Here is a 21,144-nt window from a genome sequence, read left to right on the forward strand (position 1 = left end):
GTATAGGATGAAGAGTTCAGAGAAAACTACCTGGAGAATAATGGGGTCCTTTGTTGTGCGGGTGTTTACGGCTAGGGAGGAAGAACTACTGGCTGAGGGGGAGGGTGTGGGTGTGGATATGCCCCATGGCGAAATTGCTGGATTTAGATGGACATGAAGAAGAGGCGATGGAATGGCATATTAATGAACTGCAGCTGCCACTGGAGTCTGAAGCCTGTTTCTGATTTCTGGTGATATTTGCAGACATTTTGAGTGCAAATGTTCAGTTATTATAATTGTTATGAGAACTCTGAACCGGAGATCCTCTACAGCTTCACATGTGGAACCCAAAGCCAATGGGCATGAACATGTGAATCACCTAGTCATGTTTTAAATTTCTAAAACTAATATGGCTTCTCAGAGCCATTATAAACAGTATTTAAAACGTGGGACTGTTCAAATAATAAGTAAGGGTGTAAGAAAAATGCAAAGGAAGAATCCTATAAATGGTAGGAAGAATAACAGGGAAGTTATTCATTCCTTTGATTTAATTAATATAAACGTTCATGGATCTTTTTTCACTTGGAGTAATGAGAAAAAGGGAAAATATTCTCTATATCCTGCGCTCTGCGCTCAGACACTTGGGGGTTGACTGAAATGACCACCCGCCCCCCTAAATGACCAAAATGACCCCCCCGTGTCTCGGTGCAGCCTGTGCTCCCAGGCTGAGAACATCGCCCCTAACCAAAAACCCTTTAAATTAATGAAGGAGTGTTTGGATAGGTGCATGGATAGGCCTGATTGGGTTTCCTTATGACCCTGTCCTTCCTTGTTTTGGTTGGCTTCTTTCTCATCTGATCATTGCCCAATTTTACTTAGTACTTGTCTGTTTCAACAGTCTTTTAGAAGTTTTTCATTTTCAAGCCGTTTGGTTTAAGCATCCAGAGTTTCTCTTTTTTTTTTTTTTTTAAAAATAATAATAAAAAAATAAATGGAATGAGTGTGTGAACCAGAATTTATGCAATAAATTAACTTGTTTAATTTTTTTTTCCTGCATTTCAACTAAAAAGATGTTTTTGGGAATATTTTCCAGTTGAAATTGTTTTTGTTTGAAAAATATTTTCTTCTTAAAAATATGTCTCTGACATCTGAAAATATTTCACATTTGATTGAGGTATCCAATCAGATTTTGTGGATTTTGGAAGCTGAAGAGATTTTTTGGATGTAAAAATCACGAGTTTCTTTCTGAGATGAGAGCGACAGTAATACTAGATATTTTCATGCTAAGGCAACCTGTAATAATTAGGAACCATAGTATTAAGTATGTCTTGAATAATGATGGTGAGAGAGTTTATAATCTCCCAACCATTGCTCAGTTGTTTTTTAGGTATCTTGCCATCTTGGTGCTATTTATACTACTTCCAATCCATTGGATCCCTCATTCAATGAACCTTTAACCTGTTATTTTTTATGATGAAAATAGAAGCTTGATATCTTTCTATCATACATGTTTAACTATGTTCCAAGATCACTTAAGCGCAAGGTGCATTCATTAGGAGAATAATTGGGGGTTTAATCGAATTAAAATCCTCTACAATACCGGTAGGGCGGCAGTGCACATTCGACGATACAGCAGAGGCCATGTGTGCCACCTGGCCTCTGCTGTGACATTGGATGTGCACTGCCACCCCGCCGGTATTGTAGAGGATCTTGGTCCGGGTTTAATCAGAGCTCTCCCATGAGTACAATAGAGAGTGGAGAAGAGTTTATCCTGTACAACAATATAGTTATATAGTTGTAATTAATAAATACAAATAAAGCAATATCATTACATTATTATACACAAAATATGTCCACATAAGCGTTACATGGGCCCCATCTTGCAATCAAGAATCTAGTTAATATGGATGATCAAGGCCCTTTATCGTTGAAGGGTTTCATGTTTGGCCCCGTTGGATAGAGAGTACATGATTTAAATTAGTCACATGTCAAAATTTATACGCAAAGTCAATCAAATATGCTTTCATGTATTGAAATACATCCACATTTATATCAATGCATACCTGTCTTTTTTTGGGTCACTAAAGTGCATTTTCCCCAATCTTGAAATTTTCAGACCCCTATTTTGCTACTTGGCAAATACCGTTTGAGTTGAAATTTGACGTGTGAGGGCTAAGAAGAGGACCTTGGGGTCTACTTGCCCGTAAAAATTGGTCCCTACCTAGCTTGCCATGTGACAAATATTTGTGTCGTGCAAGATGCACTTTGTAGGTGGGCCATTTAGGAACCAAGAGCTATTTGCTATATGAAGAAATAGAGTTTTCCAAGTGATTCCCTCCCCCCTCCCCCCTCCCCCCTCCCCCATGAATAGGACTTGGTTACGGGACCCGATGTCTCTTAACCCATAGCGAAGAGAGAATCTCTTCATCATTGGAATCTGACTCTCTAGTTGAATTGGAAAAGGGTATTTTGGACCTTCAACAATAAGTGGTGAGAGTTAATGATGACATTCCTCTTCCCAAGTCCAATCATAACATTGAATCACAGTAAATAAAAACTAAATTCCTTAAGAAGAGTGATTGTTTTTTGAAATTAAAAGAGTGTTCTCTTTAATCTCTCCACCCAAACCCACACGCATAAATGGTTGGTCTTATTCAAACAATTTAGAAAGCAATATATCTTTTGTTTTCTCACATTTCTCCTATTTTATAGATCTGATATGGCTAATCAAAGAAAGCCTCTCCCGCCAACTTAGCCTTTGGGGGAAATGTGTGAAGAGGGTGGCAAAAAGAGAGCCGTTTTCAAAACTCCTCCCAAAGCCACATAAACCCAACTTACCTAACTCCTATCTCCTCTTCTCTTAAAACCTCAACTCCTCCTTCCCAATCCTTAGCAACTTCCAAATCCATCCCTAAATCCAAACTGAACCCTTCATAGCCTTTTGTTTGTTTACTTGCTTTTGTTTTCTTTCTATTTTATTAGAGGAAGTAATTAGCTAAGTTACAGTCCAACCAACATTCCCTGCTACACATTTGTTTCTTTCCTTCATTGACTCTTTTTTTCTTCCACTTATCCTAGCAGTAATGGAAGCCCTGTTTCTGAATCCAACCCCAACTGTTGTGGCTAAGATAAGGTCTTCAAAGAGGCATGGCTGGTGCTGCATTAATGGGTCTTCCAGGAAGAACAAGAACAGTGTGTGTTGTCAAAGTAATGGAAATATGACAACATTTGGTGGGTTGTCCTCTGTTTTTACAGAGAGTTTGATGCAGACACCAATGATAGAGAAGGTAGAGCATGGAAGTTGTCTGGTGGATGCTGGAAGCTTGGTTTCATCATCAAATGAGAAAACTAACAATGACATACAAGTGAAGGATTTGGTTCCTTATAATGGAAAACCCACCACCCTGATTGAGATCTCTGATGGTATTGGCATTGTCAAGTTTCTTAGAGGAAAACAGTTATTTATTACTGGTGCCACTGGTTTTCTAGCAAAAGGTACTGTACTGATCAGGTGTACAACCCCCCCCCTCTCTTCTCAAAAAAACCTCCCTGAATCTCAGCATTGATTTTTAATGTGGTTTTCTAATACCAGAATTTTCATTTCCTTCTGATTTTAAATTTGTAGTCCTCATAGAGAAGATTTTAAGGACAGCCCCTGATGTGGGTAAGATCTTTCTCTTGATTAAGGCAAGAAACAAGGAGGATGCAATGAACAGATTGAAGAATGAAGTAAGATAATTGAAGACAATGATATATATTTCCCCCCTCAAATTTATGTCCTTTCTTTCTAATTTAGTGTAAATTTTGTGGTAAAGATCTTATTTTGACTGACTAAACATTTGTGTTCAGATCATAAATGAAGAACTTTTCAAGTGCCTGAAACAAAATCATGGGAATGCATATCAATCATTTATACTTGGCAAGCTGTTTCCTATAGTGGGTAATGTCTGTGAATCTAATCTTGGAATAGAAGAAGATGTAGCTGAACTTATTGCAGGGGAAGTTGATGTAATCATAAACTCAGCGGCCAATACTACCTTCGACGAAAGGTTTTTGAATGTGCTTTGGATCTTGCCATATAACACTTTGAATCATCCCAAGTCTCACACTGGGGATCTTTAAAAATTTTCAGGTATGATGTTGCTCTGGATATAAACACAAGAGGAGCTTCTCGACTTATGAGCTTTGCGAAGAGCTGTAACAAACTTAAACTCTTCCTGCAAGTGTCAACTGGTAAGTAGAAAACACTTAAAGCCAATGGGGATAAAAAAACCAATGAAATCTGAAACAATATTGTTGATTTAAAAACTTCAAAACTAGACTGGTACTTCATCTTTCTTTGTGTAGCATATGTTAATGGTCAAAGGCAAGGTAGAATCTTGGAGAAGGCCTTCTGCATGGGAGACAGCATAACAAGGGAGACGATCATTCCCAAAGCCCCTTCTACATCTCTCCCTCTGTTGGATGTTGAAGGTGAATTAAAGTTGGCCTCTGAGTTGAAAAGGGCTTTCCAAGATGATGCAGTGGCACAAAAGATGAAAGAATTTGGTTTAGAGAGGTATGGCTTTACAAACTGGTTTTTGTTTCTGCTCAATGAATCTCTCATGGGAGCCTGAAACATAAGCAGTGACTCAAAATTCTATTTAACAGGGCCCGTATACATGGGTGGCAAGATACTTATGTGTTCACAAAGGCCATGGGTGAGATGCTGATAGACAGTCAGAGAGGAGAAATACCAGTAGTTGTTATCCGTCCTAGCGTCATTGAAAGCACCTGCAATGAGCCTTTCCCTGGATGGATGGAAGGAAACAGGTACCATGATTTTCTTAGGCTGTGTTTTTGTTATGCATTCTTGGAATAGATTCTGGGTCTAGAAGGCATTCTGAAGCGAGAAAATAGAAAAGAACCACATTTCAGAATGCGTTCTAGACCCAGAATCTATTTCGAGAATGCACATCAAACACAGCCTTAGTCTCTAAATTGAATAAACTAATGCATCATCTAGGTCATTGCTGTCTCACAATCATGAATCATTTCCTCTTTTTCATTTTCTGCTGCTACGAAACCTCAGGATGATGGATCCAATAGTCTTGTATTATGGGAAAGGCCAGCTCACAGGTTTTCTTGTAGATCCCAAGGGAGTCCTTGATGTAGTAAGTTGTATTTGATGTGTTCATATTTATATGGAACTAAGCATAATATGCAAGAACTAAGCTTCATTTTTTATATGATTGTGAATAGGTCCCCGCCGACATGGTTGTAAATGCAACCTTGGCAGCCATGGCAAAGCATGGCGCAGCAAGGAAACCGGAGATGAGCATTTATCATGTTGCTTCATCTGTGGTGAACCCACTACCGTTCCAAGACCTGGCAAGATTCCTCTACGAACACTTCAGTTCCACTCCTTACATGGACTCAAAGGGAAACCCAATTCATGTCCCAACAATGAAGCTCTTCAATTCCATGGATGATTTCTCCTCACATATTTGGAGGGATGCCATCCAAAGAAGTCAGCAAGTAGCTGCAGCTGCTTCCAATGGGAAACTGTCTCGTAAACTCGAAATTGCATGCAAGAAATCAATGGAACAAGCAAAATACCTGGCTAGCATATATGAACCATACACTTTCTATGGAGGAAGGTCAGGAGCTAAACCTGTTCAAATTTACAATACATACATATATATATTACTGTGATTTTCTTCTATTCTTTTCAGAGATTCTACTGACTTGGGAACATTAAAAAAAAATATATATCAGGTTTGATAATACCAACACACAGAAGCTAATGGAGGAACTGTCAGAAGAGGAGAGAAGGAGCTTTGGATTTGATGTAAGGAGCATAGATTGGCAGCATTATGTGTCTAACATTCATATTCCAGGTCTGAGAAGGCATGTAATGAAGGGGAGAGGGATGTCTGGATAATTAGACCTTCTGTTCATAGGAATTGGTTGTAATGTCCTTTTAATCCTGGTAAATAATGAGAAGAGGAAATATAATAGCTCACATGAATTGAATTCATACTTCATACCTTCATGTTCTTTCTCTTCTGTAATCAATGGCCTCTCTCATTGTAGCCATAACCAATGGGTTTACCACCTAATTAATCACTTTTAAGTCTCTACTACCTAAGCTTGGGATTGAATCCCATCTTAACTTGGTAGTCTACGTCAGTGCTCCCTATGCTAATAATAGATACACAACACACACACATATGTTACTCTCCTCTCTAAATCCAAAAAATATTCTACATTCGTTGTTTGTATGTTTAAATAGTCAAATGATATCTCTACACAGATCGAAGATGCAAGACCATTCATCAAAATAGATGGGGATGGGGAGGTGAAGAGCAAGAGTGCATAGAAGAAAAGACCATTCATCAAAATAGTTACACAGAGAAACAGGGACTCCAAAAACAAGATATCTATTTCTAAATCAATTTCAAGAATAGATTTTATCCCCTTCATTTGATACTTTCTATCTCCTTTCCCCATCCTTTCTAGTTTCTTTAAATTGAAAGGAGTTTGCAGAGCAGGTCTTATCTATCAAATGTAATACAGGGCTATATTTACTTTTCACTAATGGACTGTGTCAAGCCTGTAGCTCAAAACTCCAAACAGATATAATTACGTTAAAACCTTCCTTAAAACTCGTGGGCTCGCTTGCACCCCAGCTTAACCATCACACGTAATACCACACCCATGACACACCCAAGGGGGTGCTCTTGGCAAAATTAATTGGGAACCATCCATATTTAGATGTTAAATCATGCCTCCAGCAGTTTTTTCCTAATCACCAGACATACACCGAAGACAATTACAGCGAAAACCGAACCCTTCAAACAGCAGTTCTTGTCGAGCATCATGATTCATGCTCACATCGATGTAGCAGATGCGAAGCTCCTCACCTGATCCAAATAAGTATCCAAATGCAACACCACAAAAACATTCATGAACGTCGTTAGCAGTTCCATGATATGATAGCAACACATTGTATTGATACAACGAGTCCATATTGGCAAATCTTGTACCTGCTTCAATATCACGCAGGGCTTTCAATCTTGCATCCACATTCTCGATCCAAATAATATGCACATTGGGATCTGAAATTATAAAAATTTAAGTCTACTCAGCCATGTCATCTTCATTGAAATTGAAGAACACTCCTGTGCAAAATCTAAAATGTCAGACTTTCAGAACAAAATTCCACAAAGAGAGAGAGAGAGAGAGAAGGGTTTCCAAGGAAAGTCAGCAGCCATTCAGAGGTATGTTTATGGTCTCCCAGACCCAGGTCCACCCATCGTCAACCAAAGAAAAGAAGAGGCCATAATTTTATATGGAGGGACACCTGGATTTGGCTAGATGTAATGTTTGTAGCATATGCTTTGCAGTAAATGACAGCCTTCAAAATGTTGATCTCATTTTATTGAGAGGGGAGGGAGGAGGTGAGAAATCAGTTCTGTGCAATAAACCATGGGCTACATAGTAGTGCAAAGGTGAGGTGAGGAACAAGGAAGGATCTGTATGAGTCTATGCCAACCATCCATGCCTTCATGGCCAAGATTCTGTCCTGTGTATACTCTCAGGGATAAACAAAGGGTATAGAAAACAGTTTATCATATTGTGAAAAACTTGAGGAAAAGCTGCAAGTTGTTCGCACCTTCTGAGTGGATTAGCCTTCTTCAGCAAACAACACGGGTGGAAAGAAGTCAAGAAAGAACGTAGAGAGTGTCATATCCTCCTCTTCTATGAGTATTTTGAATGTGAGGCAACCTTCTTCAAGACAATACATATTTATATTAGACAATGGGGTAAGTTACACCCAATATAGGGATATTGATTGGTCAGTTCCAGTTGGTCTGGCCTTATGAGACTGGTTGACCTATATGAATTGGTGTCGAGAGTCCAGACTGAAACTGTTTATTTAATTGCTGGTTGGTATTCATTCATTAATCTATATTCAGTCAATCAGTCTGCATTCGAATTCATTTAGGTTGGATTGAGACTGGTTGAGTATTTGCAAAACTTTAACCCAAGACCTAGACTGAAGGTTTTCAATTGGGCACTAGGAAGAATTTGAGTTTCCTGAGACTCCATGAGTATTATTTGGATGAGGACTACTCATTCCCAAATTATTGGATGTAGGTAGTAAGTGCATCTTTCAGAATATAAACCTTTTAAAATATCATCTCAAATGTTTGCAGTTCCTTTTATGGGTTCTTTACAAGGATAGTGTTTGGTGACAGGCTAGAGGTTTATTATAACACAAATTCTTTGAAACTGAAGAAAAATTAGGGGATACAATAAATCATTGAAATTTTTTTACCAACATAATAGTTAAAGCTAAACCGCATCAAAACATGTGACAAATTTTAATTGAAGTTGTTGTATCCTTAACAAGAAGATCTCCTCAATGCTTTAGTCACTTAGGTGCAGAAGAATGCAATTGATTACCACAGTTTCATGCATAACAAACAGGTAGACATCATAAACATCAGCATGCCCTTTAAACTGATGAAATAGTTCTAGTTCTTATTTTTATTTTTGGGGTGAGCAACACTGATGAATGTTATACCACAGACTTGATTGAGAAGGTAGAAAAAATAGCTTACCACAGTCATGATTGTAGAAAGATGGAAGCATATAAACAGCATTTCCAACAGCAGCTTCAGCTTCAACGGAGGCTGATGCTGATAAAAGTAAATCCTCATATGATCCTCCAACCAATTCAATGCGAAAAGCATTGATACGAATCCGTGCCAACACACCAGAGTACCATTCCTTGGTTAGAACTAGTTATGTCAAGATAACATCAGTCTTAAAGGATGTTACGCAGAGGCAAGACTAGCAAAGGAAAGAAACGTGATTCATGAGGATTAATCTTCACTACTATGAGGATACATGCCATCATTTCATTCTTAATTCCCGCATTCACCAAAGCATGCCTCAGCAAGCAAAATTCCTCTTCCATCTGAAGTACACTATGACATATATAAGATGATTTTAACAAGAAATAAACCATAAACAGGAAAAGCTACCAAAGTTATTGTAATCATCTGCTCTAGATATATATCAACAAATCCAACGACGCGCGGTCTACACAAATTAAGTGCTTCCATTTCAATCTATCTGTAGGTATACTAAAAGTAGCATTTAGAAGCTAGATGCTAGTCCCCCTCCCACTCCTTTCATTCAATCCTCTATGTAACATTCAGAAAAAGGGGTTTGCACTCTCTTATCACATTGAGAGAATAATCAAACCCTACCAGGAGGAAGAAACAACATAAAAAAAAAATGTTGACTATGATGACAATCATTGCTTGAACACAAAGGTTCAGTTAAAAATATTACCTGATAAGTACCAAGATTGCTGTTGTTTTTTTAGATGCATTAACAATGAATACTCAAGTTTCTATTTCTTTAACCTACAGTTAAAGCAATATCATTTACATATTTATGCCTATAAGAGCACTTCCAAAATATAGATTTCTTACTTTGTGGGATTCTCACCTTTGAAATCATTTCAGGGGATAGATAAGCAGGTTGAAGTACATCGAGGGTGTCTGATGATGTTGTACCAGATATAATCATGCAAGCCAACCGCTTTACCAGTAGTGGATACTTCAAACCTTGGATTCTTCAAAACAAGAAGAAATGCACATTAATAGGTAGAAACCATTTGATGATTTCCAACAAACCCTATAATAAATCTTGCTGGTAGAAAACAGATGATATGATTCTCAAGAAAGCAATTCACTGCAATAATGAACTGCTTGGGTTCAATTCACATATTGGTTTTACTATGACCCATGAATGAAATAACCACAATTACCAAATCAAGAAGGATTTGGATCAGACAATCTAGTGAACCACATTTATTTTGAATTAAGTTAAGAACAAAATGATATTTCCCTAAATATGCCAGTGAAACGTGTTACCCATTACCAATATGAAATCAACCATATCATACTGGAAGAATAACCATTACTAAATAGAAATCAACCATATCTTCCTGTAGGAAGCTTCTTAAAGAATCAACTATCAAAACTGCACCCTCTAATAATCCGAAGTTACCGAATTGGAGTCCAACCATTAACTTCTAGTAAAATTGCCAACGTTTGTTATCATTATTTGGATCTAATTTCAAATATCTAAAGAGGAAAAATCCAATGAAGAAACATTCACACAGAAGAGGAACGTGGAAGAAAAGCAAGAACTAAGGAAATCAATCACGTCCAAAGAGAAACAAATGATGCTAGGTTCATTTGAAAAGCAAGTACTTAGGAAATCAATCACGTCCAAAGAGAAACAAATGAAGCTAGATTCATCTTACAAGAAAATGACAACCAAAAGTTTGAGAGACTTCCATACCTACAGTACTCATTATATGGTGACCAATCTGCTCTCTTTTCAACTTCCAGAAAAGCCTACAGTAATACAAGTTATGCATAAATTGAAATAACTACCATTCTTCACAAATAAATAGGTAGTCAGATGCTCATTGTGAAAAAACAATGACAATGTAATCCTAGTGTTAGAAGTACACTAATTGAGCTCATAGTGACCACTACAATTCAAGCACTGCACAATATGTGAGCAGTGGGATATGTCAATCTATATTGTCCACATTTTATCTACTTCGAGATTTGTAAATTCATCCTTTTCTGACATAGGTTTCAAGCACAAATGTATTACAAAACAAACATCCGATACAACAGAAAATAAGAGCAAGCTCTATGCTAGTAAAACAAGCATGCTATAATATGAAATAAATCATTACAGAAACTATCTACCAAATTGGTTTCTCTCAACTAGCTTTTTTTTTTTTTTTTTTTTTTTTAATATTTTGGGTGGACCAGAAATAATATGAAATAGCCATGAAGAAACGGGTTCTGAACTCATTGCTTCTCACAAATGCAACCTCAGCTCTTCCACAAATTCTCTTTCAGGCCACCAAAACCACCACAAATTGGGATTGTCAACAGTGAATTGGAGTGGGTGAACTTTGAAAAATATGCATAGTAATCCAGATAGCCAACAGGCTAGCCAACTCAAAAAAAAACTAAAATTTGAAAGAATTTGCCTTCTCATGTTCTTTTCATACAAGTAAAGAAGAATAAGATTGCTATTGTCTTCCTTCTTAAATTCTCAATGGAACTAACTATCAAAGAGATACCAATTTTTCACTTCTTGTGTATAGCCAAACTGTAACAACCCATACACAATAGTAGACTATAGGATCACCTTTGAGTGCTCTCTGCATTGGTCGCTGCACAGAGGAACGGTTAAAGCATCAGACGATTGAGCGGTTGGGAGCTTCCTGAGGCAAAAATAGCAGACCTTGTTGAGAAGGGAGAGGGAAGGATGAGATACTAAGGGTTTTGCTGTGTGGATGAGATCACCGGCACCAATTCTCCGAGTTGCGAACACTCCCCTCCCCGCCGACTCAGTGAACGAAACTTGGATGGGAGGTGGGCCAGGTGGCGAAGGCTGGCCAGGGCTATTGTTATTACAGGCAGCGAAGTGGGAAAGGAGACGAAGCATGCGGTGGTGGCATTGCTGGTTCTTCTTCGTCTTCAGTGTCAAAGCCCAACGGCCATAACTGACCACCGGAGGCATCTCGTCTTCTTCTCCTGACGAAGCTTCTTCTTCCTCTTCTCCTGTTTTCTTTCATTTTTAAAAACATTGATCAAAACAAACAGAGCTTAGGGTTTTAATATAAGGACATTCTAAATGTCACTATGCCAAGGGTAATTCACTATTGCAGCACATCGGTAAGCATAAATTTTTAGTTCACAGTATCGGTCATCACCGGTGAAATCGATTCTGGTACTGATACGTATCGGCCGTATCTACCTGAATCGGATGGATGGTTTTGCCCTCAAAGATATTGGTATCGAATATAGCCAATATCGATACAGATTGGTCGAGATGTCATTCCGATACTAATTCCTAAAATTCTGTGGGTAAAGATCAAGCAAACATCTCATTGATACAATTTTCCACTTAAAATGAGCAAATGAAGTTGCTAAAAACCCCCTGGGCAAGAGATCTCTACTTGGTCCCATAGTCTCTGCACAAGCGACTGAGCCAATGGAGGGAGCATGCTTGGGAATCTACCCAGGGGCCAGAGGCGTCATCTCACTATGCCCTGCGAGATGCCGTAGGAAACACCACCAAATAGAGATCTTTTTCCAAAATCACAATTACAAAAGATGTCATTATCTATTTTATATTAATTTTCATATGATAGTATTTTCGTAATGGGCAAGAGATCTCTACTTGGTCGCATGATGTTTACACAAGCGTTTGGACCAATGAGTGAGCATGCTTGAGTATCTATCTAGGGGGCAGAGACGTCATCTCACGGTGACCTGTAAGAGGGCATAGGATACACCACCAATTAGAGATCTTTTTCCTTAATTTTGTAATTTAGGGAAAAAGTTCTCTATCCGGGAGTATGGCCTACGCCAACACTCCCATGAGTCTATCTCTCTCCTTCCCATGTGAAAAGTCACCTCTACCCCCTTGTTTTTAGGAGGAGAGAGAAAACTGCCTCCCTTTATTATAACTTTCAATCAAAGTTTGAACCACATACTTCCTTATTTTGGGAAATAAATTAATATACCCGTTGAGATGAATGTGAAATCTTCCATCACATTGACTAACCCATGAACTATCAAGGGGTAAATAGTGAAGCATTATTATACTAAATGAAAAATAGAGACAAGATTGAGTATGTATCACCTGTGATGGAGGAATCCCCTCACTACTGAAATAAAGATAAGATTTCTAACGGATGTAACTGAGGAAGATTTCCACATCATATTCTATTTTTGCTGCTGGTGCATGGCTTTCGTGAAAAAATTTGAGAGGAAGAGGTTGTATTAACTGGGACGCAGGAGATCATTTTGTTGTAGTTCAAACATCAGCTTCCATTACATCCATAGATCTCAAAATATTTTTGCTGATTTTCTTGCATCGGAGTCATCTAGACTTGGATTATCAAAAGTTTGGTTGGGGGGGGGGCGGGGGGCAGAAACACTAGTTTTGTTACTTCCACGAGATTCTCCTAAGAAGCTTTCCTTTAATAAAATTTTATCTCTTTTGACCCAAAGAGGTATCTTCAACCTTAGAACAACAAATATTTGATTTGTAAGAAACAAAGTAATTCGCGGTCTAGCAATAGCTGAACCCCTCTTTGTTATCATAAATTCTTTCAAATGGCTTTCTGATTTAAATTTACATATCCTCCCATGTTTGATTCATCTCTATGTGATCAAAATATATGTACTCAAACTGACTCAGCACTTCCTGATGTATCTAACTACGATTTGCAATTCCTTGTTTTATGTTGTGCAGGCCTTTTTGAACCTTCAGTAGGCTTAACAGGTTGGATATATTGCTTTTTGCTAGATGGTCAAAGTGTTATAACATCTGCACGATTTTCATATTCAATTGACAAAATGGAGGCTGAGCTAATTGAAATTTTGCAGGAATGAAAACACGCTTAGAAGGATGGAATCCATCTCAAAGAAATATGGTTCATCAATAACTATAGACTAAATGACCTTTTGAATCCTCAAGGAAATATGTATATCCCCTAGAACCTAACCCCTCTTTTCTTTGAACTAGCTGAAGTAACTTCATACTTCTCATCTATAAATTTTGTATACATAAAAAACCCAATGGTCTAAGTCACTACAATCCTGAGCTCTTTTTTGCCTTAGAAATAGAACCACTATACATCCCTTCTTATATGATGTACAAACCTTCTTTTCTTTTTAATTTATAGATCTTTTGTTTTTCATTAAAAAAACAAAAAAAACCTCTTAACCTTAGAACAACAATATAAGGTGAATTTATTATGATACAAGTCTAATCACAAGGTCAAATCATCGACGGTCTGAAAGGAATGTAGGGACAGTAACCAACGATGGACTGATCTAATGAGCAAAAGCTGAAAAGCTTAGGACATTTGCTTGCTATTCACCATAACCTTTGATATTCCTTTTGTCAAGTACATGATGCATGAGTCTTGGCATAGGAGACATGAGGTTCACCCTTACCAAAGAATATATACCATAAAGTGCAAAAATACAAACACTTGGGAATGGAATCCTCACAACAACAAAGGCTTAGCCGCAACACCCTTGCTTCAATTTCCTTGGTTGTTTCACACATCAGGGATGGTCAATGGTCCCCTCTTGCACACCCACTTTAGCTATTGAATTCAATTGATTCCTTGCATATGCGCACGGGTGGACCGGGCGATCCAATCAGGACCGATTTGGATTGATCCGATTTACTGAATTCCTACAACTTAAGTCTCCACCTCCCATTTCCAGTCCTTTCTTCCTTCATTCCTCCCCCAAGTATTTGAACTCACACCTCCTCCATTAGATGTCTCTTTTAGACACATCGAAACCTCCTCGTCGGTCCCTAGGGTTCTCAAATCCATTGTTGAATCTACAAGTTTTTTGAAAGGTGTGAAGCAGTTGTTGGACGACCGTCAGATCCATTTGATTGTTGGATAGAAAGGTCATGGTCTAGTTCAGAGACAAGTTTAATCAAAGTGTCCTCCCATGAATTGTCATTCATCTCTATGTATGTTAATCCACGCCTAAGGTATGTAGTTCGATCACTAACATGCACTCTCACATAGCTTTAGATTTTCAAAACTTTGTTTTGCCATGCGAAAAACTCATGTAGGGTTGAAACTTAACATATGAGCAGAAGACCCAGAAATATTAGATACCATCCCCTAATCCCCCCTCCCCCCGCTAGTATACAAGCTCTTAATCCAAAAAAAATTAGATACCATCTGATGTGCCACACGTTTAAAGTGTGCATATAGAAAAGGATCCTACTATGGACGTGTAGAACCACAATTCCCTAAATTTATTGGCTAGACGGTTTAAAAAGATACGAAATAGATTCCCACACCGGCAGTACGGTGATTCTTATCCACACCCTCTCACATCTTGATAATATAGGATTCACACTGACACTTTCTTTTCTATCTAACAATATTGACTAAATCGTTTCCGCACCATGATTGATATGGCGTGGAAGATTTCCCCTACACCGGCTGCGGGGTGTGGAACCCTCTCCCCTACACCAACTCATGTCTTGAGCTATGGTTGAAGGGTTTAATCAATAGCCATCCAAGTCAATTTTGACTGATTTGAGAAAAATGAAGTTTACTTGATTGTTTATAGATATTCAAAAGTAGGTTGAACAGTTCAATGGTCTTACATGGGCTTTGATCTGGTGTCTTAGACCAATTGGTTGATGGTTCGACCAGGTCGGCAGTGAAAACTAACAATGAGAATGAAAGCTTACCCTCTCAACAAACCTGGTTCTGCAGGTCATTTCATGCCAGTGAGTTAGTTTATCTCACCAACTAAAGTAAACTATCCTTACTTTATCTCATTCCCTACTTTCCACTTTCTATTAAAGATAATAAAAAGGAGAACTGTTCATCTAATCATCTAAAGGAGTGGGGAGGAGGGGGAAGGGCTGCAGCCTTACATGCTCTTCTTTTGACAAAAGTAATATCTGCACACTCCGCATGAACATGAAAGGAAAAGTAGCTTTGATCTCACACAGTATTGATTCACTTTCATTTCATTTTGACTCTCACTCCAAGAGAGAGAGAGGTGTGGCTCTCAGAACCTTCCCATGTGCCTCTCTTTCAGCAAGAGAAAAGATCCAAAACTTGATAGAATGACACTAGCTGACATGGTACAATTATGTATGGATATTATGCTTGACCTCTTGCACTACTCACTTGATAGACCCATTTGTGGAATTGGGCCCTAATCAGAGATCCCTGTCTACTAATGAATCATTAGACATTTTTGCAGATCTTGACCATAAAAAAATATGCTTTTCAACTTTTATCATATGGGTCATGGATGATAGATGCAATGTTTGTGGCAGATCATGTGTTTTATGTTAATAGACTAAAGACTGTTCACTAATAAAGAAACATTTTAAAGTTGTGTCCAAGGTTTAGAATAATAGCTGCAGTCTTTGAAATGAGATGTTTAGTTTAATGGGTTTAAAGACAAAATATTTACATCAAATTGGTTCTAAATAGTTAAAAAGGATACAAGTCAAGGATGTTATATAATATACTTTAACATCAATTGAGACTTCAAAAGAGTCAAAAGGACATATACATAAGAGCACTACAGAGATTCACAGGAAGGAAGATGAAAACAAAGATTGTATGATCACTTATTGAATATTTACACAGAATTAATTGGAGGGTTTATCCTCTTCCAATTGGTTTCTTTGTTTCTGAAACTCTTAATATCAGATTGGAGTTGTAGGAATGTGAGCAGATGATGCTTGTCAACACCGATGTAATGGCGATTTCCAATCAAGCTTCTCCTTTGGACAGCCTTGCCGGACTTCTTCCGGTGGGATGAAACAATCCATGGAGAGACCATGTACATTGAAGACGACATCGTCGATTGTCCATGTCTCTTCTAGCCTTGTAATTATAGGACCCTTCACATTGTTTCCAAACCTTACTAAGCTTACAGTGGAGTGACCTGAGTGAGCTATCATCACACCATCCACAGCTCTATAATCTTCCATTCTTGATCCCATTGTGGTCTCCCAATAAGTAGGTTGTGAACCTGGTGACTGAATCCTTGTCAAGTAAGAGTCCTCTAGATACACAAGCAAACCACTTCTTTGGCTGAAGTAACCAAAGATAACATGTTTGATGATCTCTGCTGTGCTATCACTCCTCTCAGCCAAGGCAACATCATCAGCAGCCAATTTCAACATGAAACAATCTTCTCCAGCCATTGGCTTCTCCCCCATGTACTGGGCAGTAGAGAACAAAGCTGCCATTGTTAAAGGATCAAGTCCCTACACCAAACAGCAATTGTAATTGTAATTCAGACATTTTTTGGGTCACATTTTGATTTAAGAACTTTTTTCTTTGAACAACCCCTCCCCCCTACTCCACTGTTTCAAAAATTGGAATTTGATCTCGAACTGATTGATTCATATCAGAATCAGCCTGATTGATCCCAATTCTGGATGTTCCAGAGAGGCCGATTCTAGTGTTTTTGGGATTGATTCGACCCCCATTGTGAGTTTAAAATTTTTCCCCTACTCTCTCCTCAACAGGGTTATAGGTATCAGTATATACTAATACGATATCGATATGGATCAGCTGGAATTCAGCTGTATCGGGCAAGTATCAGGCGTAATTTAAAACTGAACCACTATTTTTCTTTATACACCCGATCTGTATAGGTATCATTTCAATATCAGGCTCCGATTATATCGATAAGTATCGGCTGATATGCCCAATACGTATACCAATACTTAGAACCATGCTCAACAGTTCATCAGCTATACTATACTTTGGACCAGTATTGCAATATTGCTATTTGCTAACCAAAGTTCAATTCATTAAGGGACCCACAAGCAAAGATTTTGTGGGTCCTCTTGAGGATACTTCAGGCGATCATAGCCGTCCATATAGTCTTTATTGTCCTTGAATACTGTACTCAAGTGCCCACTATGCATGAGCAGGAATCACATGCAATCACTATGTCCTACCATATGTTTCTGAAAGTTTAATTAGAGAAATGCAGGGTCACAGTGAAAAATAAAATAAAATCAAATACATAATTGCATGTAAAGGGCTGTCCTAAAGTGGAAACTTGCACAGAAAGCAAAGAAATTTTTTTTTTTTTTTTGGGTTTTGGTGGGGATGGGGAATCAAAGGGCAACGACACCTGCCTGAAGTGCACGGCGGAGAGGGCGAACGCCGCCTTTGGCAGTGTGAGCGCCGAGCCAAGGAGTGTGTCTCCAGGCCACATTGCCGTCACTGCCGGCGACGACTTTGTGGCCACCAACGACCAGCTCTACCAGCCACTTATCTGGAAACATTTGCCAGACCACGAAGCATCCCCTCTGTGAAACTCCAGTAGCTGGAGTTGCAGCGACATGTGAGGGAGATGCAAGCTCCTCTGCCATCGCCATCTTCACTTTCCCTACTATATAGATGCTCTTCATTGTCCCCTCTATTTTCCTACAACCAGTCGCCGCAGTGAAGTGCTGGATTATATATTGTGCCGACGATTCCACCTGCGTAGCAAAATTGGTTTAGACTTTAGAAACAGAGAAGCAAAGAGAAGAAGAAATCAATTAGTATAGTATAGAGTAAGTAACTTACGTCTTTGATGGATTGTGTTGGGGGAACAGAGACAGGGGAGAGAGGGCAACCCAGAACACTCAAAAGGATCTTGAGATCGGACTTCTTGTTGAAGAGGAGTGGGAAAGGGTTCTTGAGCCAATTTCGCCATGCCTGACCTTTCCTTGAGCTGCTCTTTGTGTCGTCTTCATTGATTGGTTCTTCAGAGAGTGGTTCTAGACGACCCATCTGATTGTTTTGGCAGATTTGATGGTTGTAGCGATTGATGACCCTTTTGTATATCGATTGGAAAGGAATACGAGCGTGTGCAATAACATAAGAGAGCTAGAGAGAGACAGACTTAAAAAGAAAGTTGCAGAAGGAGAGGAGCACTAAACTCTACTAAGCTGAAGGGTGGTGGCCCTCTTCTGTTCTGGGTGGGAAGTGGGAACACGAGAAGGAGCTTTTAAGGCAGGCAAGGCAGGCGAGGGGTCCATATCTTCCTGTGTAATTATGCACTTCAAGTGTTCGGTAAAATTTTGGAAAGACCTTTTCGATGGAGTGCTTTAGGGTGTAAGAAAATGGTCATAGGTGACTTTTATAAGGAAGCAAATCCTAAGATTCCAATCCAAGGGTTATAAATCCCACTCTACAGGTTGCAATTTGTCCCAAGCCTCCATCCATGGCTCCAAACTCCAAAGCTTCCACTGTGGTTGTTAATGACTGTAATGGTAAATATGCCCCAATTGTCCATCACTGACAGGGTGGCTAGGAAACCTGAAACAAAAAGGACTGATGGCCCACTGATATAGTTTAGCAGGACACATAGTATATGTCTCTTCTATTTGATTACTCCTTCTGATAGGCACAGAGGAGGCTCTGAAGTCTGAAATGGCATGAAATTAGAAAAGTCAAAAAGCCCATCATGTAAGTATTTACTCCTCTTGAGTCTCTGCTGGTGTGGACTTGACCAGATTGCAGTTATCCCATACCTACCTTGGTTTCAGGTGAAGACTGGAAGAGAGCACCTAACAATTAGTTCATGGGCTTTTAGTACTGAGCCCAAGTATTAAGTTGCAACAGGTCAGAAGCCCATCATGTAAGAATTTACTTTCTTGAGTCTCTGCTGGTGCTGATATGACAAGATTGCAGGCTTGCAGCTATCCCATGTCCACCTTGATTTCAGGTGAAGACTTAAAAGAGTACCTAACAATTAGTTCTTGGGCTTGTATTACTGAGCCCAAGTATGAAAATGCGGATCTTTAAAGAAGGATTTCCTCAAGCCACAATGAAGGAATTGAAGGTGTTGAGGCTTTGGTGTCTTGACTTCTGATGATGGACTGCTTTGTGGAGCTTACGGGGGCCCGGAGGCTCCTGTGTGATTCATTCATTGGACCCGCTTCGGACTATCACAAGGTATGGAGGGGGTTGGGGGGCGGCAGTCCTCGAGGAAAATTTTTTAAGGACTATATGGGTATTTCGATAAATTTCCTATATAGGATTTTGCTATAAATCTGTAGCGAGAGTTCTTTCTTTGTATTGAAAATCTGAGAGAGGTGTGAGGAACGAGCGACTGTAATCCTATTCTCCATTGATAGTGAAATAGATCTCATCTCACTGTGGACGTAGACAACCTTGCCGAACCACGTAAATCTTTGTGCGCATTGTGTGATTGTGTTTGCGATTTCCATTCTTCTCTGCATTGTGTTAAGTTTTATAGAAGGAGGCATTTTATTCACTGAAGATTATCAATGCATTTAGATGAGCATGGATCTAAGTATCGGTATTGTATCGAAGAATCGATCAATACGTATTGTATTGCTAGAGCCCGATACCAATACAGATTGGGTGTATTGACTAAAAAGTGGACTGTTTTTTAATTTTTCCCAATACCAGCCTGATACGATCTGATTCGAGTGATTCGTATCAATATCGTATCATTATCTATAGGATTAATACAGACATCGATACCATACCTATAACCTAGTGGATGGGTGCTATGTAAGAGTGGAGGGCATTTCGATCTCCAACAAATGAGTGGAGAATAATAATGATGATAGATTTGTGGGTGTTTCCTTCATAGTGGGCAAAGAAAACTTCCTCCTCTAAAAAGTGCCTCATTTTTTTCCTCACCATGGGTGAAGAGAGGATCTCTTAAGTCATCTGATTGAACCCTTTGATGAACATATGAAGGGTATTTTAGACCTTAAACAATAGGAATGCCAGTTAATGATATACCTAAAATTCAAACATAGCATCACATCACCATTGGTGAAGAGATTCTCTCTTCTCTTTACCCTGGGTGAAGGAAAACTTAATGCTTTATCGTTAAAGCTCAACATTCTCTTGGAGGAGATTGAACTTGGCCTTCCATTGGATGGGTCAGCAAGAGCATCTTCGATCTTCAAAGATCACGTAGATTTCTTGCATTCTCTAATTATTCTCCACCATTTTCCTTTTCCTAGTAATGTTCTTTCCATTCCTTGTGTCTCCAATATGGAAAACCTATCATTATAATCTTGTAAAAATTAATATGATAGATTATGACTCAAACTGAGACACACAGTCAGGATCGTCTCCAGGGAGCCCAGTGCCCAGGGTGCTGCCAGGGGGGCATCCAGCAGTTGAGCTATGCTACACATATCTCAGCGCATATCTAGGGATATATACGACACAGCTCAACGGCTGACAGCACCCTGGGTGTGCTGGGCTCCCTGGAGACGAGCTAAATTCGTCCCACCGAGGCTCCTAAGTTGTGTGGCTAAATGATTGACCACATTGGACTGACTTTGATTAATTAATTTTAACAACTTTATATAGGTAAGGTCCCATTGAGATTTGAGCCTAGAGACTTTAACTCTTATTTCAATACAAAATGGGCGAGCAAACCAGATTTATGATGATGTTTAAACTCTTGAATACCTTCAAATCTCTTCCCCAACTCCCAACCATTTTTAAATTTCAGATTATGATCCGAAAAAATAAAATAAAAATTAGTG

The 21,144-nt window shown here is 38.9% G+C and overlaps 3 protein-coding genes across 3 annotated transcripts; 1 reads left to right on the top strand and 2 right to left on the bottom strand.

Moving 5' to 3' along the window:
* Positions 1-2,865: 2,865 nt before the first annotated feature.
* LOC122641768 (fatty acyl-CoA reductase 2, chloroplastic-like) lies at positions 2,866-6,087 on the top strand. Its single transcript, XM_043835061.1, has 9 exons — positions 2,866-3,474; positions 3,605-3,708; positions 3,829-4,028; positions 4,112-4,212; positions 4,327-4,537; positions 4,630-4,791; positions 5,051-5,132; positions 5,221-5,618; positions 5,737-6,087. Exons 1-9 carry the CDS (start codon positions 3,063-3,065, stop codon positions 5,900-5,902), a joined length of 1,836 nt encoding a protein of 611 aa, XP_043690996.1. The 5' UTR covers positions 2,866-3,062; the 3' UTR covers positions 5,903-6,087.
* A 677-nt stretch (positions 6,088-6,764) lies between these two features.
* Positions 6,765-11,624, bottom strand: LOC122641620 (histone-lysine N-methyltransferase ATXR4-like). Its single transcript, XM_043834906.1, has 7 exons — positions 11,221-11,624; positions 10,348-10,403; positions 9,487-9,613; positions 8,878-8,947; positions 8,589-8,768; positions 7,008-7,079; positions 6,765-6,884 (listed from the first exon to the last, which is right to left on the bottom strand). Exons 1-7 carry the CDS (start codon positions 11,593-11,595, stop codon positions 6,766-6,768), a joined length of 999 nt encoding a protein of 332 aa, XP_043690841.1. The 5' UTR covers positions 11,596-11,624; the 3' UTR covers position 6,765.
* A 4,412-nt stretch (positions 11,625-16,036) lies between these two features.
* LOC122641604 lies at positions 16,037-18,594 on the bottom strand. The gene is made up of 3 exons (XM_043834891.1): positions 18,188-18,594; positions 17,752-18,099; positions 16,037-16,866 (listed from the first exon to the last, which is right to left on the bottom strand). Exons 1-3 carry the CDS (start codon positions 18,392-18,394, stop codon positions 16,339-16,341), a joined length of 1,083 nt encoding a protein of 360 aa, XP_043690826.1. The 5' UTR covers positions 18,395-18,594; the 3' UTR covers positions 16,037-16,338.
* Positions 18,595-21,144: the final 2,550 nt, after the last annotated feature.

Source organism: Telopea speciosissima, chromosome 10, assembly GCF_018873765.1.
Source record: "Telopea speciosissima isolate NSW1024214 ecotype Mountain lineage chromosome 10, Tspe_v1, whole genome shotgun sequence".
Taxonomy (NCBI): Eukaryota; Viridiplantae; Streptophyta; class Magnoliopsida; order Proteales; family Proteaceae; genus Telopea; species Telopea speciosissima.

Coding starts and splice junctions, on each gene's coding strand:
- LOC122641768 (XM_043835061.1), top strand. CDS start 3,063: ATGGAAGCCCTGTTTCTGAATCCAACCCCAACTGTTGTGGCTAAGATA. Junction 3,475..3,604: donor CACTGGTTTTCTAGCAAAAG/GTACTGTACTGA, acceptor TTAAATTTGTAG/TCCTCATAGAGAAGATTTTA. Junction 4,213..4,326: donor CTTCCTGCAAGTGTCAACTG/GTAAGTAGAAAA, acceptor TTCTTTGTGTAG/CATATGTTAATGGTCAAAGG.
- LOC122641620 (XM_043834906.1), bottom strand. CDS start 11,595: ATGCCTCCGGTGGTCAGTTATGGCCGTTGGGCTTTGACACTGAAGACG. Junction 10,404..11,220: donor AATGCAGAGAGCACTCAAAG/GTGATCCTATAG, acceptor GTATTACTGTAG/GCTTTTCTGGAAGTTGAAAA. Junction 9,614..10,347: donor CCATATAATGAGTACTGTAG/GTATGGAAGTCT, acceptor CTTGTTTTGAAG/AATCCAAGGTTTGAAGTATC.
- LOC122641604 (XM_043834891.1), bottom strand. CDS start 18,394: ATGGGTCGTCTAGAACCACTCTCTGAAGAACCAATCAATGAAGACGAC. Junction 18,100..18,187: donor CAACACAATCCATCAAAGAC/GTAAGTTACTTA, acceptor TTTGCTACGCAG/GTGGAATCGTCGGCACAATA. Junction 16,867..17,751: donor CTCTCCGCCGTGCACTTCAG/GCAGGTGTCGTT, acceptor TGTTTGGTGTAG/GGACTTGATCCTTTAACAAT.